This window comes from Nicotiana tomentosiformis, chromosome 5, assembly GCF_000390325.3.
Source record: "Nicotiana tomentosiformis chromosome 5, ASM39032v3, whole genome shotgun sequence".
Lineage (NCBI taxonomy): Eukaryota > Viridiplantae > Streptophyta > Magnoliopsida > Solanales > Solanaceae > Nicotiana > Nicotiana tomentosiformis.
Genome location: NC_090816.1, coordinates 20,637,702 through 20,654,804, shown reverse-complemented (window position 1 = coordinate 20,654,804; position 17,103 = coordinate 20,637,702). Strand labels below are relative to the sequence as shown.

General features: G+C 40.2%; 1 protein-coding gene across 1 annotated transcript; it reads right to left on the bottom strand.

The window, feature by feature from the left end:
• Positions 1-9,992: 9,992 nt before the first annotated feature.
• Positions 9,993-10,850, bottom strand: LOC138892002 (uncharacterized). The gene has a single exon (XM_070175694.1). The coding sequence runs from the start codon at positions 10,848-10,850 to the stop codon at positions 9,993-9,995; it is 858 nt and encodes a 285-aa protein (XP_070031795.1).
• Positions 10,851-17,103: the final 6,253 nt, after the last annotated feature.

Sequence of the window (17,103 nt, the reverse complement as noted above, 5' to 3'; positions counted from 1 at the left end):
ATAAATGAGTTTAAAATGAAATGAATAAGAGAACCAATCATGATGTTACAGTCGGACTCGAATTTAAGCTAAACAGTAGCTATGTCCTCGATCGAACCCTTAACTCGAAGCCAATTGTGTATGAAGAACAACGACAAAATAAGAACTTTGAAATAGCTAAAAAGCAGAAAAGTGAGTTTGTATTTCTTGGTTTGCGTGTTACAATGTGTCATATTGAATAAAAAACTTTCTCTTTATATAGTAGGAGAATTTCATCCCTAGTACAATTCTAAAAAAAGGTAAAAATCCTCTTTTCTCGTCAATTACTGATCCGCTACCTACATCGGACGAATCTGCGATGTGATATTCGGTGGGGGTGTGGATATCATGGTCCTCTGTTAGTCGTGTGCAACCGTTGCCATGCTTTCCGAGGTCTCAGAGCTTGTTCTGGGTTCAAGGAGTGTTGTCTTATCAGGTCCGGTGGCGAGCACTCCGTTCGAGTCTCAGTAATGGAAGTCCCCAGCTTCGATTCCGTTCCCATGTAGTCATATCCTTTCTTCGTTTGACCCACCGATAAATCGAGGTGTGTGTTAGCCCCGGTTTCACCCGTATACATATAGTCCCCTCGTTTCTCAAAGAGTAGGTTTGCCAAAACGATAGATGAACCTCAGTTCCTTCCTTCATACGTTACAACCGAGATGACGGATAAGCCGAAACGTCCAATCAATCGAGTCGTTCTGACTTTGGACATGTGTCGATCATCGGCTGGTCGCCTTCGAATGTGAAACGTCGCGTACTGTTTATATTTTTCCCTATAAAAGCTTCGACCTTTTATACTTCTTTCACTTTCCGATCCTAACTTTTACCTTCGAATTTTCTAGCGGCTCTAAACTTTTTCAAATTTTCATACCTTCATCTTTGATCTTAAAATCATCATATTTGTTCTTAGATTTCTAACCAGATCTTCATCCCACCTTCATACTCTTTTCTCCAAACCTTCATACTTGTTTCTCCAAACCTTCATACTTTTCCTTCAAATCTTCATACTTTCCAGATCACGATGGCTAAAGCTTCCAAATCAGTTCCTCAATAGGCTGCCCCTTCATCTTCCCACCCGACCACAAATGCCGAGGTGGCTGCTCTTGAGGTGGCCCCAAAGCCCACCGTGAAAAGCTTTATACCCGGGAGCTGTTCAATCGGGGATGACTTCAAGGTCAAGAAGGCCTCCGCCAAACAAGACTGATGTGAAGGAGCATGTAGATACATATGCTCCTTACTGAAGATACCTTTCCCATAGTCCGAGAGGATTGTAAATGGGAAGGCAAGGACGTGGTTGTCCCTGGGACTAAGGATGATATTACTACCCACATGGACGGGTATTTAAGTGTTTATACTTACCCCTTCACATTGGGCCCGTAGACCCAGTAGTTCTACCCTTTTTGTAATAGATACGAGGTGTGCCTTGAGCAAATCCACCCGTCCCTTTGGAGGATCGTGATCCTCCTATGCCATTTTGTGAACAACACCGAATCTCCTCAGTTCACCGTCGACCACCTACTCCGTCTGTACAGTCCCTAAAATTTTCGAGGGGGACTAATCAAGCTTGTTCGCCAAGCCAACAAGGCTCACTTTTCGAGGATCGACGAGGATCGAGACTGAGGTTGGCAGAGGCATTTTGTTCGGGTAAAAACTGAAGATCTGATCCCTCCCGAGTTTCTGCCATTCCTTGAGAAGTGGAATGTATCTCGTAAGTGTAGTCTTTCCTTAAGTATTAATTTTCCTTTATTTTTTCTCTCATCGCCAATATTTATGGTCGTACAGTTATTGTCTGGGTTCCCAATGTGGTCCCCGGCTCAAGGAGTGGATCGAAAAAATCTGCAAGCAGATGTCATACTACGAGCGAGCGTGGTGCAAACTTTCGAAGGGTAGATGGGAGGTCCGTTCTCATGATAAGTCTCTTCCCTGAATAGTTATTACTACGCCTCAAACTTACATAATACTGACTTCTCCTCCTTTCCCTCGCAGGTTTGCTTAAGTTGACCGAACGTAGGCCGCTGGATGGGGACAGGGATGCGTCCTTACCCATCAATCCCTCCGTTTCAGGGCAGCCTGGGGCTGTTATTTGGTAGAAGGAGAGGAAAAGAAAGTCCTCGGGCTCCCCGGATCCTGAGGCAAAGATAAAAAAGAGGGCGACTACCCGGGCTCATAAGCCCAAGAAGAATACTAAGTCCAAGGTACCGGACTCTGACTTCCTTCACCGGCTCAGGGATGAGCCCGAAGAAGATGATATCTTCGTTGCCCATGGATCGACCCCTACCGGGGAGCAGGCGACGACCGAGGAAACGAGCCACGAGGTCGATCCTCTTCATATTCGAGAGGCCGAAGTGGAGACGAATTCTGTGACCTCCAAACCGTTCCTGTACTGAAGGAGGCGACCAATGTGATCGATATCATTGAAACGCCCTCCTATACCGAGTTCATGCTTGAAGAGGCCCAAACGGGTAAGGAAAAGTCAATCGAAGGAGTTCAGGGTGCAGATGACCCTATCCACTCCTTCTTCGATGGCATAGACATGTTCACATTGGAAGATTTTTTCGGGCCGGGCTTCCTAGAGATCCTGAAGAAGGACGTGCCCTCGGGAGCTGGCGGGCCAAGTTCGAGTCCAAAACTGGTGAAGTAGTTTCCCGCACCGAGCGTGGACCCTGGCTGCAAGAGAACAATCGTTCTTACGATTTCGGAGGATGCTTGGGTTCTATCCGCTCCAGTGGGAGTAGCCATCTACCTCCGATGCCTGTTGACCGAGGAGGACCAGGCAAAGATGAACGAGGTGGGGACTTCAAGACTTTTCCACAAGGCGCAGCAGGCGCTGAACCGAGTAAAACATAAACACTTTTACACTCCCTTATGAATTCCACTTACTTAAGTTTTGACGTCTCTTACTGTTTTCATTTTTTACAGGCCTTAGTGCTTAACCATGAGAGCTTCCTCCAGTTCTGCTTGGAAATCAGCCAACTCGAGTTTGAGCTCAAAGAGCAGGTCGAAAGAAGGACATGTGAGCAACAGCATGGCCCCCTCAAAGACCTCCAGGCCGAGCTGGACGAGGCTCAGAAGGAAACTCTGACCCTGAAGCAAGAACACGCCGACCTGGTTGAAAAGGTAAATGTCTTTGAAGCTAAGAACGAGGATTTAGTTGTGGTGAATAACAATATAACCTCGCAGGTCCAACAGAAGATCGACCCGATCGACCAGCTCCGAGCCGAGTTGAACGAGGTCAAGGCCATGGTCGAATGGTGGAAAGGCAGAATGGACCTGCTGGCTTCGGAGAAAGAAACCGCGAAGGCGAAGATGGCATCGGTTAAGAACCAACTCTGGGTGGCAAAGGAAACTAACAAATGGTCTCAGCTGAATGATGATCTCCGAGCATAACTGAGCTCAACTGTCGCAGGGCGAGATGCCATTTGTAGAGAATATGAGGCAATGAAGTCAAAATTGGACACAAACCTCCGCCGATGCCGAAGAAATGGTGGCCAAATACAAGGCCGATGTGGAGGCAGCCGAGACCTGCCTAAAGACAAAGGCTAATTATGTGAAGCGGCTATCTCGAAGAGAGACCGTCAAAGAGATCCACGCCGGAGTTTCCGACTTGTCAGCTGAGATTGAGGAAGCTAAAAAGCTCGAGGCCGAGGCAAAGGAGCTCTACGAGCCTGAGGGTGTCGAAGACTCCAACGGTTCCGGTGATGAGTCGGGCTCCGGTGAAGACCAAACGTAGATGCCTTAGTACCTTTTCAGTTTTTGCTTTTCCTTATGTATGTATGTATGTATGTATATATATATATATATATATATATATATATATATATATATATATATATATATATATATATATATTATTTTGAGGACGTTTTTATTGGGCCTTTGTAAATATATTTCGAAATATATATGAAAATTTTCCTTTCTGGCAATATCGTGTCTTTACTTTTCCAGAATCTTTTTATAACTTCTATTCATGTAATGTTTTTGATGTATTAGCATGGAATCAAATTTAGTTGAGGGGCGTTCCTTTTTCGGAGGTTCGAACGGAGCCCGACTTCGATACAACTTTGTTTGCTCGAGGCTTTGAAATCTCGATGTGACCGGAAGTTCTCAAGATGCTTAAGTGATTTTAGACGGTGTTTTTGCCTAGGTTATATAATGGCCTTACTTTCTGATTACGAGCTTCGGGCTTCTCCGAGCCGTTTTTAGGGTGGCCGTAGCTTTTTGTATTTGGGCCATAGCTTTTTGTGTTTGGTGCCTCCGTGATTCGATAACCCAGTTTGTCCGAACTTTCTTCGGGCGACAGTCCCCGAATAGGGGTAGCTCTTGGGCTTGATAGTCCCCGAGTAGGGGTAGCTCTTGGGTTTGATAGTCCCCGAGTAGGGGTAGCCCGTGGGCTCTTAGGATCCAGAATTGAAGAAGCAAGAAAATGCATAATAGCAAGGCGCAACTTTCTTTCATTTCTCAGTGTGTAAAGTACATGATCAAAATCGCATAAAAACTTGTATCATGGCTAGAGTGGACTATGTGAGCACGGTTCATACGACCATTTGGCCCTTGCAATGAATCCTAACCACCATGCATTAGCTTCTAGCATACAAGGTTTTTCATTTTTACTTGCTTAACATCTTAATCTGAGGGTAATGGCCCCCAGTATTAGAGGTTGAGCTTGAGAGGGCTCAGATATTATTGATATGAAGTGAAACATCATTGACTCCGATTTGAGACCGGTCTTCGAATCTAAGTTAGTACATTTTACTGTTGCCTCGTTAAAAACCTTGCCAAAAAACCCATTTTGGGACAAATCCGGTTCAAGGAAAAACGAGTGCAACGCGTGTTTTCAGACCTAATAGCCACATCCATCCTTGGCCGTTTACCTGCAAATGTTAGTCCGATTCATAACATGATTAAAGAGTAATTTTGAGTTCGTACCTTAGCAGCAGTACTGCTTTAAGTGTGTCACGTTCCAGTTGTTCGGTAGTTGCACACCGTTTCCTGCTTCGAGTTTGTACGAGCCTTTGTCGGTAATTCTCGAGCTTCCCAATTTGGTCCCAACTTTCCCTCGTTCGGGTTCCGGGTGTGTAATGTTACCTTCCTCAACACAAGTCCCCGATCTTAAAGTGCCAGAGGTTGGCTCTTCAGTTGTAGTATCTTTCTATTCTCTGTTTCTGGATGGCCAACCAGACTAGGGCGGCCTCATGACTTTCATCTAATAGTTCCAGGCTCGTGATCATGGCCTTGATGTTTGACTCTTTTGTCGCATAGTGGAACCTGAGGCTCGGTTCTCCCACTTCGAGTGGAATTAAGGCTTCGTCCCCGCAGACCAACGAAAATGGGGTGGCCCCGGTACTAGACTTCGATGTCGTGTGGTATGCCCACAGGACTTCGGGCAGGATTTCCTTCCATTTTCCTTTAGCATTGATCAACCTCTTTTTTAGGTTTTGAAGTATGGTCTTGTTTGTTGATTCTGCTTGTCCGTTCCCACTAGGGTGGTAAGGTGTTGATAGTATCTTCTTAATCTTGTGATCTTCGAATAACTTATTTACCTTGCTGCCGATGAATTATTTCCCATTATCGCAAACGACCTCGGCCGGTATCCCGAATCAACATATTATATGGTCCCAGATGAAGTCAATGACTTCTTTCTGGACTTTTTCGAACGCTTGAGCTTCGACCCATTTGGAAAAATAATCGGTCATGAATAGTATGAATTGAGCCTTACTGGGTGCCCACGACAGGGGACCGATGATGTCCATTTCCCACTTCATAAATGGCCACAGGGACAAGACCGAGTGGAGTATCTCTCCTGGTTGATGGATCATCGGTGCGTGTCTCTTGCAGTCATCGCATTTTCGTACGAAGTCCTTTGCATCTTTCTCCATTTCGGTCCAGTAATAGCCGGCCCTGATTAATTTCTTGACCAAAGATTCTGCCCCCGAATGGTTCCCGCAAGTGCCTTCGTGAACTTCTCTCAAGGCGTATTCGTTATCTCCCGCCCCCAAACGTCTGGCTAGCGGGCCGTCGAACGTTCTCCTGAACAATATCCTATCAAATTTCGAACGTTCTCGTGAACAATGTCCTTCCATTTCCCTTTGGCATCGATCAACCTCTTTTTCAGGTTTTGAAGTATGGTCTTGTTTGTTGATTCTGCCTGTCCGTTCCCACTAGGGTGGTAAGGTGTTGATAGTATCTTCTTAATTATGTGATCTTCGAATAACTTATTTAACTTGCTACTGATGAATTGTTTCCCATTATCGCAAACGACCTTGGCCGGTATCCCGAATCAACATATTATGTGGTCCCAGATGAAGTCAATGACTTTTTTCTCCTGGACTTTTTCGAACGCTAGAGCTTCGGCCCATTTGGAAAAATAATCGGTCATGAATAGTATGAATTGAGCCTTATTGGGTGCCCACGGCAGGGGACCGCCGATGTCCATTCCTCACTTCATAAATAGCCACGGGGACAAGACCGAGTGGAGTAGCTCTCCTGGTTGATGGATCATCGATGCGTTTCTCTTGCACTCGTCGCATTTTCGTACAAAGTCCTTCACATCTTTCTCCATTTCGGTCCAGTAATAGCCGACCCTGATTAATTTCTGTACCAAAGATTTTGCCCCCGAATGGTTCCCGCAAGTGCCTTCATGAACTTCTCTCAAGGGGTATTCGGTATCTCCCGGCCCCAAACATCTGGCTAGCGGGCCGTCAAATGTTCTCCTGAACAATGTCCCTTCTACCAAACTAAATCTGGTAGCCTTGGTGCGCATTCTTTGGGATGCGAGGGCAATTTCCCAGTCTTCAAGTAATCTATGTATTTGTTCCTCCAATCCCAAGTTAAACTCGTCGAGTCTACTTAGACGTGGCCTTTTTCTATTACCGACTTCATGAGATGTACTACTGTTCCCAAACTGAATTCATCGACATCGATCAACGACCCCAAGTTAGCCAGAGCATCGGCCTCGCTGTTCTGATCTCCGGGCACGTGCTGCAGGGTCCATTCCTTGAATTGATGTAGCGTTACCTATAATTTGTCTAAATACCTTCGCATCCATTCCTTTTTAACCTCGAACGTCCCATTGACTTGGTTTACCACGAGGAGGGAGGCACACTTAGCTTCGATCACCTTGGCCCCAAGGCTTTTAGCCAATCCGAGACCTGCAATTATGGCCTCATACTCGGCCTCATTATTATTCAATTTCACAGTTCTAATTGACTACCTAACTACATTCCCCATAGGTGGTTTTAACATGATGCCGAGCCCGGACCCCTTTGCGTTCGAGGCACCATCCGTAAAAAGGGTCCAAAATCCTGATGTAGTCCCCGAGGTTAGAATAATTCCCTTTCAACTTCAGGTATTAAGTCCGGCGTAAAGTCGGCCACGAAGTTTGCCAAAATTTGAGATTTTATGGCGGTTCGAGGTCGATAATCGATATCGTACCCGCTGATTTCGACGTCCTATTTGGCTAACCAGCCCGAGAGTTCGGGTTTGTGTATGATGTTCCTCAGTGGGTAGGAGGTTATAACACAAATGGGGTGGCATTAAAAGTACGGTTTTACTTTCTGGAGGCACTTAGCAAAGCGAGTGCCAATTTTTCCAGGTGGGGGTACCTTATTTCGGCCTCGCCTAGAGTTCTACTGACATAGTAAATAGGAAATTACGTACCTTGCTCCTCCCAGACTAAGACTCCACGTACCGCCATCTCGGAAGCCACAAGTAAAGGTACAAATGTTCATCTACTTTCGAAGTGTGGACCAGGGGCAGACTCATCAATAGGTACCGTTTGAGTTATTCTAAATCTTGTTGGCATTTCGGGATCCATGAAAAGTTATTCTTCTTCTTTAACAGTGAGAAGAACCGATGGCTTTTGGCTGAGGACCTCGATATAAACTGGCCCATGGCAGCTATATGCCCGGTCAGCCTCTGAACGGCCTTGATGCTGTCCACTATGGTGATGTATTCTATTGCTTTAATTTTGTCAGGATTGATCTCGATCCCTCGATTGGATACCATGAACTCGATGAATTTTCTCGATCCGACCCCGAATGCGCACTTCTCCGGGTTCAGCTTCATATTATATTTCTTCAATATGTCGAAGGTTTCCTGCAAATGTTTCAAATGGTCCTCTGCTCGCACGGACTTGACTAACATGTCGTCAATATAAGCTTCCATTGATTTTCCTATATGTTCTTCGAACATCCGGTTCACTAGGCGTTGATAGGTGGCATCAACGTTCTTTAATCCGAATGGCATTACATTATAACAATAGGTGCCGAATTTAGTGATAAAAGAAGTCTTTTCTTGATCGCCCGGGTCCATCTGAATTTGGTTATACCCGAAATAGGCATCGAGAAAGCTGAGTATCTCATGCCTGGCCATCGTGTCGATCATCCGATCGATGTTAGGCAAAGGAAAAGAATCCTTAGTGCATGCCTTGTTCAGATCTTTGTAATCTACACACATTCTTAGCTTATTTCCTTTTTTAGACACTACCACTACATTAGCTAACCAGTCCAGGTATTTAACTTCCCGAATAGACCCTATTTTAAGGAGATTAGATACCTCATCCTTGATGAATGCATGCTTGACCTCGGACTGTGGTCTCCTCTTCTATTTAACCAGGTGGAACTTCGGGTCTAAACTCAGCTTATGAGTGGTCGCTTCCGGGGGGATCCCTATTATGTCAAGGTGGGACCAAGCGAAACAGTCTATGTAAGCTTTAAGAAATTCAATGAGTTTTTTTTTGAGCTCGGGAGTTAACCCCGTGCCCAGGTATACCTTTCGCTATGGTAGATGTTCGATCAATATGACTTGCTCCAACTCCTCAACCGTCGATTTGGTTGCGTCGGTATCATCAGGAGCTATGAACGACCTTGGAAGTTCGTAATCATCGTCCTCGTCTACACCTCCCTCCTCCGGTTCGGTCAGGGCTGGCATATGTGATTTTTATTTAATTTCTTCCTTTCTGGTCGGCTCCGGGTTCCTTGATGTCAAAACTGCGGGCACCAGGATTACCTTGTCGACTGCGAACATTTCCTTTACGGTCGACTGCTTTTCATAGACCATCTTGATTCCTCCCGGCGTAGGGAACTTCAACGCCTAGTGTAAGGTTGAGGGTACCGCCCTCGTGTTATGAACCCATGGCCTTCCGAATAGGGCGTTGTACCTTATGTCCCCTTCGATCACGTAGAATTTTGTCTCTTGGATCGTCCCGGCGGTGTTCACTGGTAGGGTTATCTCCCCTTTAGTGGTTTCGCATGCCATGTTAAATCCGTTCAACACCAAGCCCGCCAGCACTATTTGGTCTTGTAGGTCCAACTGCTCTACGACTCTCGATCTGATGATGTTGGCCGAGCTACATGGATCAATCAATACATGTTTAACTCGAGATTTATTAATAAGTACGAATATTACCAACGCATAATTGTATGGTTGTACGATGCCTTCGACATCCTCGTCGCTGAACGAAGTGGTTCCCTATGGGACATAATCTCGGGTGCGTTTTCCCTTGTGATAGATACTTTAGCGCGCTTTATCATTGGTCCTTGAGGGATAACGACCCCTCCAATGATCATGTTGATGAAATGTTGAGGCTCCTCTTGCTTGGCTTGTTTGTTGACGTCTTTGTTCCTGAAGTGATTTTTGGCTCAATCGCTTAGAAATTCTCGGAGGTGCCCGTTATTGAACTACCGGGAAACTTCTTCTCTCAATTGTCGGCAATTCTCGGTCATGTGGCCTTGAGTGCTATGATTCTTACACATCAAATTAGGATTTATTTGGGTCGGGTCGGATTGCAACGGTCGGGGACACTCGATTTCCTTGATGTGACCGATGGCTGATACGATGCTGGCCGCATCGACGTTGAAGTTGTATTCTGACAATATTGGTGCTTCTCTACCCCCGAGCGGCCTGTCGAAACCATTTTTTCTCATCAGACCTCGGCTACTAGACCCTCGATCGCCTTTTTTTTTGTTCCTTGTGGGCTAACGCCCGGAACCATTTCCCTTTCGGTCCGTGCTGTATGGTTGGTAACGATATTGGACCGGTCTAGACTCATGATCGACGACCCTCTTAAACTTATCGTCGGCCCTGATGGGGTAAACAGATCCAGAAGGAGCTCTGAGTTGATCGTCCTCAACCCTAATCTTTGATTGGTACCTGTTGTTGATGTCGGCCCAAGTTACCGTCGGATACTCTACAAAGTTTTGTTTTAGCTTCTGTGAAGCCAAGGAGTTTCGGGGGTTAAGTCCTTGGGTAAACGCCTGAACGGCCCAATTATCCGCGACCGGAGGTAGGTCCATCAGTTCCATCTCGAACCTCGATATGAATTCCCTAAGCATCTCGTTGTCTCTTTGTTTAACCTTGAAGAAGTCCGATTTTCTGGTCTCGACCTTGATGGCCCCGGCATGGGCCTTCATGAAAGTATCTACAAGCATAGCAAACGAGTCAATGGAATTTGGGGGTAAGTTATGATACCATATCGTTTCTCCTTTGGACAAAGTTTCCCCGAACTTCTTTAGTAACACCGACTGGATTTCATCATCTTCCAAGTTATTTCCTTTGATTGCACATGTATATGAGGTCACATGCTCATTCGGGTCTGTGGTTTCGTTATATTTTGGAATGTCGGGCATACGAAACCTCTTAGGGATCGGTTTTGGTGCCGCTCTTGAAGGAAAAGGCTTACGGATAAACTTCTTGGAATATGGCCTCTTCAATATCGGGGGTGCTCCCGGAATTTGATCTACCCTGGAATTGTATGCTTCCACCTTCTTGTCGTTGGCCTCAATTTTCTTTTCACCTAATTCTGCCCGCTTCGTTAATGCTTCAAGCATTCTCATTACTTCGGGACTGACCCCGGACCCAGCTTCACCCTGTCTCTCGGTGATCTGCTCATTTCTTCGGATGTTCTCCCGGGATGGTTCAGGCTCAACTCTGTTGGGGGCGTGGCTTTGATTTTGCAATTGTGTTATCGCTGCTTGTTGAGCCTGCAATATTTTGAAGATTAACCGTAGGCTAACCCCATCACCTTCTCCTTCGGGCACTTCTCAAGCCATTGGTCGGGGTCCTCCGCGGACGCTATTTTTGGGATCAGTTTGCAGGTTGACGTCGATGGCCACCTATGAGTTAGCATCAACTAGGTCGGCAACTGGGACTTCGTTGGGGTCAGCATGAGGCACCTAGTTGCTTGGCATCAGATCGTTGTTTTCGCCATGATGGCCAGACTCGACGTCGACGTTCAAGTGGGCAGACTGAGAATTTGACATTTTCTAAACTGACCTGAAATTAAGACTTTAAAGAACAAGTGTAAAATAAGGCGTGTTACGGAGATTTGTATCAAAACACCACTATTATCCTTAGCTCCACGGTGGGCGCCAAATTGTTTACCCTTAAAACGGATAACAATTGAATTTGTACGTGATTTTAAGGATATGTGGATTGATTCAACACAAATAGTCAAGAATGTTAGATTAACGAGTGAATAACCGAACCAATCGTGATGTTACGGCCGGACTCAAATTTAAGCTGAATAGTAGCTATGTCCTCGATCGAACCCTTAACTCGAAGCCAATTGCGTATGAAGAACAATGACAAAATAAGAACTTTGAAATAGGTTTGTATTTCTTGGTTTGCGTGTTACAATGTGTCATATTGAATAAAAAACTTCCTCTTTATATAGTAGGAGAGTTTCATCCCTAGTACAATTCTAAAAAAGGTAAAAATACTCATTTCTCGTCAATTACTGATCCACTACCTGTATTGGGTGAGATCTGCGCCGTGATATCCGGTGTGGTGAGGATATCACGACCCTCTGTTAGTCGTGTGCAACTGTTGCCATGCTTTCCGAGGTCTCGGAGCTTATTCTGGATTCGGGTAGTGTTTGTCTTATCAGGCTTGGTGGCGAGCACTCCATTCGGGCCTCGGTATAGAGAGTCCCGAGCTTCGATTCTGATCCCATATAGTCATATCCTTGCTTCGTTTGACCCACCGAAAAATCGGAGTGTGTGGTAGCCCCGGTTTCAGCCGTGTACAAAAAGTAAAATACAAATCTGTTATCCTCGATTTATTTACATAACAAGTATATATTTTTTTATGAATAACTTAAATTCAAATCAAAAGCTAAGATGAAGAAAAGAAAGGAGTAAATAAAGGAGATAATAAAAAGACGATCACATGGCAATATGGCATAATCTTTTCGACAGAGTGATTCGAGCAATGTGAGTAAATCTACGCTGTTGTATTTTTTTTTCTTTATTTAGTATTTTATATTTGTTTTAGGGTTAGATTAATTAAAATTCGTCTAAGGAAATTTTATTTTGGAAAGGTAATTTCATTCACAAGACTCAAATCGACTTTTTTAGTTAAGAATGGAGGAATATTTACTATTTTACCACAACCTTTAGTGATTTCGTGTGTTATACTTGTATAATTAAAATTAGCTAAAAACCTTACTGATATATACTATATTAGAATCAGTTTGGCCAATCTTCTAGGAGGTTAAAAGTATTTTTTTTTTTTGGTCAAAAAAGTACGTTTTTTGGAAATTAAAGGTGTTTGGCCAAAATAGAGAATTACTTTTGAGCACTAGCACAATCATTTTTTCTGCTTTTGGTAGTTTCTTTCAAGAAACAGAAGCAGAAACAAAAAATTAATTTTTTAAAGACAAAAATATCCTTACCAAAAATTATATTTCTCAAATTAACCCTCATTAATTTACTTTTTTCTTCTTCTTTTCTTTTTCCTACCATCCATTTTTTTATTTTTCTTATTTCCATCATTTTTATTCTTCTCATATTCTTCTTTGAAATAATTTCTCTATTATTAATAGATCTCTTCTTTTATATAGGATTTATGGAGCAGTATTTTTAATATATATTAAACGATGTATATTTATATGTTAGAATCGTCATGTAAAGAATAAGAAATACCATATACCAATATTATTTTTTTAGATAACTATATTTTATATTGACTAAAATCTTTAATATATATTTTTATTTTGTATTTTATAAATTAAATTCTCTTTTACAAATAATACTAATTGTGAATTGAATATTTATTATCCTTTTTGTAATTTGATACTCAAATTACTTTTTAGAAAGATTGGCCAAACACAATTTGCTTATTAAATACTGCAAAAAATACTTTTAAAATGAATTGGCCAAATACAAATCACTATTTTCCAAAAGGTACTTTTCGCACTTTTAAACAAAAATACTTTTTAAAATAAGTAATTTTTGATCGCTTTGACCAAACTGACTCTTAATATGATTCAGTGTAAACATCGAGTGCAATTAACTTGTCGTCGTCAGTGCACTTTTTTATTATTATATTCGGAATGAGATAATGAAGAGAGAGGAAACACAGCCACTTTTGTCCACTCATTTCTCTATTATATGAAGACTTTAAAAATAAACGTTTTTCATATTTTATATGATCTTAATTTGATTGAATACAAATATTAAATATATGCGTACAATAAAGAAATAAAATATTAAGATAGTCGTTGAAAGTTAAAATAATACATGAAAGTTAAATTTTAATATGGTTAAGTGGATTCAAATTCTTGATAATTATTTGTTTAGAATAATTTTATTAACAAAAGAATGACAATTATTATAGTAGAACGTATCAGACTGAAAATTGCCTCATGTCAATTGAAAATGAACAAAGTATATATTATTACCAATTTTTCATTTAAAAATAGTGCGTGCATGGCACACTGCATTTGTAGTTTTTCTTTTTCATTTTTTTGCTATTTTCATGAACTGTAATTGAGGCCGTCAAGTGTTGAGAAATATAAGTTTTTAACAGTTCTAAAAGATAACAATCGATAAAATATATATTTTTTATTTATGTATATCATATATAATATATATATTCGACTATCAAATGCAATTAATTTCAGACTAGTGCCAGTTCTTCATTTTGGCTTCAAATGTTCCTTTGTGCTTTTTCCAAATCCATTGATTCATTGGCTGAACAAACTCCGTCGTAACTAGTTTTTTAAAATGTTTTTCCATTGGTATTCGTAGCTCCAGCTGTCCCATTTTGCCTCTAAATTTTAAGTTATATATCCTCAAAAGAAAAAGAAAAAACAAAGTACAGAAGAGAATATCCTAAAGTCTGAAACTATATGCTACTTCTATACTATATATAATATAATAACTATACCTTTTTCGGGTGGGGATAGGACATGAATTTATTGGTCTTTTTTATTGGGTTTTGAAGAGGAAAAACTATGCTACATTCGTTTTAATTTATGTGAACCTATTTAATTGCGTACAAAATTTAAGAAAGAAATAAATTTTTTTTAAATTTATAGTACTAAACAAGTCATAATATTTGTGTGACTATAATTTTTTTAAAACTTGTGGTGTTAAACGTATAAGAGAATTATGTATGATTATAAAAACTTCCAATTGAAGGTATAATTAAAAAAATAAGTTAAATTATTTTCTAATTTAAAAAGAGACCATACTTTTTGGGACGGACCAAAAAGAAAATAAATTCACATAGACTAGAACGGAGGGAACATTAACACTTGTTGTTGACAATAAATTACATGAATTTAGTTAAATGAAATATTGATGTGAGAATAAATATTATTATTTTTAAATAAGTGAAAAAAGTATATAAAAGACATATATTATATATTAATAGGTTTGATGTATACACTGAACATGGATAATTTTTTTATCATTTGAAGAAGTGTCGTAATTCGCTCTTCCTTCCATATGTTAATTAAGTACTGCAATTAAACTTCTAAATCTGATGTTATAGAATTCAATTAGGCAAAATTTGAAAGTTATTTCAATTTATATGACAGACATAAAAGACCAAAAAGAGGAGAAGAAAGGGAGAGAGAAGTCAATTCAAACTAAAATGAAGATAATGATGGTAAAAGATGTACGGCAGGAGACTGCGTATGCCTATTAAATTCATTTTCGTGTCTGTTCTGCTTTCCATTTTGATGAATGCCATGTCTCCTTCCTTTTTGTGATTTTCTTTTGTTTTAATTTAAATAAATAAAATATATTTATTGAGTAAATATTGGATTCGATCCGAATTTAAGATTTAGTTTAAGTGAACTCTAAACATGTGTTATCTTCTAATATGTTTATTAACGTATGATCTGAGCTAAACACGATAAGTTTAGTTGAATCCACATAATTTTTCTTAAAGTCGAAACCAATAAATTTAAATAACTTAATATACCTTGAATAATATATATTGACGGTGTAAAAAGTTTTATTATTAATTAGAGTATATAAATTAGACTTAAGGCAAAATGTTGAGTCGGCTGTAAATTATAAACGTGGCATGGTATAAAATAATGGTGACGTACCCAATGCTATGTTGTTTGGTGACTTATCTTCTTCTCAATAGATCAATTGACCATTGTCATCACGAAATAATATGTGAAGATGGTGGAAATTCTTCTGTTCTTAATTAAAGATTTTTATTTTACTTTTGAAAATCTCGAGCATCCTCCGACTCGGCTTCACTGAACTTTGAAGGCTTAAGCCCCCCAAATCACTCGGTCTCTTCTGTTAATCATTACTCATAGGTGGGCTAATTTGAGCCCGAGTAGCGACAACCGACTGAGCTGATAGTACCCGATGTTTGGAGTACTTGAGCTACTTGCTTTAGAGTACCAGCGAAATAGTGAAGCATTTCAAAATAAATCAAAGTAATTGAATCAATATATTTTGAGAGCGTCATTCTTGTCCAATTTTTTTTTATTGTAAGAAATTATTTGCTTTTGCTTTCTAATTGATAATAAATATGAAAATTGCTAGAAGTGTGCGTCAAAATTTGGTAAGTGTGGTCCTCTGCGTTATCTTTATTCCTATCCTTTTCTTCCTTTCATTTATGGGGTCATGCCCTCATGGGTTCTTTGTTATTTCCCTCCCTCTCCTGACTTGTCAAATTCATCTTTATGAAAATTTCATTCATAAATTTCTGTACATTTTGAAGGAGAGCCTAGAGCAATGTTAAAGTTATTTTCGTGTGTCTGTAGATCACAAGTTTGAGCCGTGAAAGTAGCCAATAATACTTGCATTAGGGAAGATTATCTATATCATACCTCTTAGGATACAAGCCTTTGCCCGAACGCTGTGTGAAGTAATTATACTTTGTACATCAGACTGTCTTTTTCTTAAATTTATGTACAATTTGCTCTCTAAATTTTACTTTGACTTCTAAATTTCAAAAGTATTCTTCATGAATATGATCTGTCTTCCAAATTCCAAGGGGTAAACTAGGTCATACTTCTTATAAATTTATTTGCTTAATTTTCACATATTTAGAAACTCTAGTTATTGCCCATCGAAAAATTATTTTGACTTCACAAATAATAATAATAATAATAATAATAATAATAATAATAATAATAATAATAATAATAATGCCATTTGCACTGGGCACATAGGTATATTACTATTTAGATTCACTATTTTTTTCTATTTGTTAGTTAAACGAAAATACTCGTAAACAATGGACTTAAACCCTATCATTCTTCACTATTTATTTTTTACACTTCCATTATTTCACAAGTATATTTGCTATTTTCTACCAATATAGAAATCAGGGACAGAGTTAGGGTGGCGAAGGAAGAATCCCATTCGTCAAAAAATGCACTATATATATAAAGTTAAAATTGTTTTATATGCATATAATGGTAAATGTTGAATTCTCTTCTCTGTTCATGTGTTTACTTTTTAAAAATTAGAGTTTTCGTGATAAAAATTCTGATTCCACCACGGTCATGAATTTGATAATTCGGTCCAACAAGGCTTATAATTAGAAATATGAAGGAAAAAAATCAACTTATATTTTTTTACTCTTGTAATAAAGAACCTTTATTAAAAATGAGTTTTCAAATATTCTTTTTTAAATTCGATTTTAAATATTATTTTTTCTTCAACCAAATAAGGTGTAAACACATACAAAAAATATCCACGTGGCACGTGGTGGAAGGTAGAACCGATACTAGGTAAAGAGATGGGGATGATGAGAGAATAGTGGTGGTGAGCGAAAGAAAAGGGGTTAAGATATAGTTGGTCTACACCTTCTAACTTATTGGACAAT

Excerpts from the sequence above, each read along its gene's own strand:
- LOC138892002 (XM_070175694.1), bottom strand. The coding sequence starts at position 10,850 with ATGAGAATGCTTGAAGCATTAACGAAGCGGGCAGAATTAGGTGAAAAG.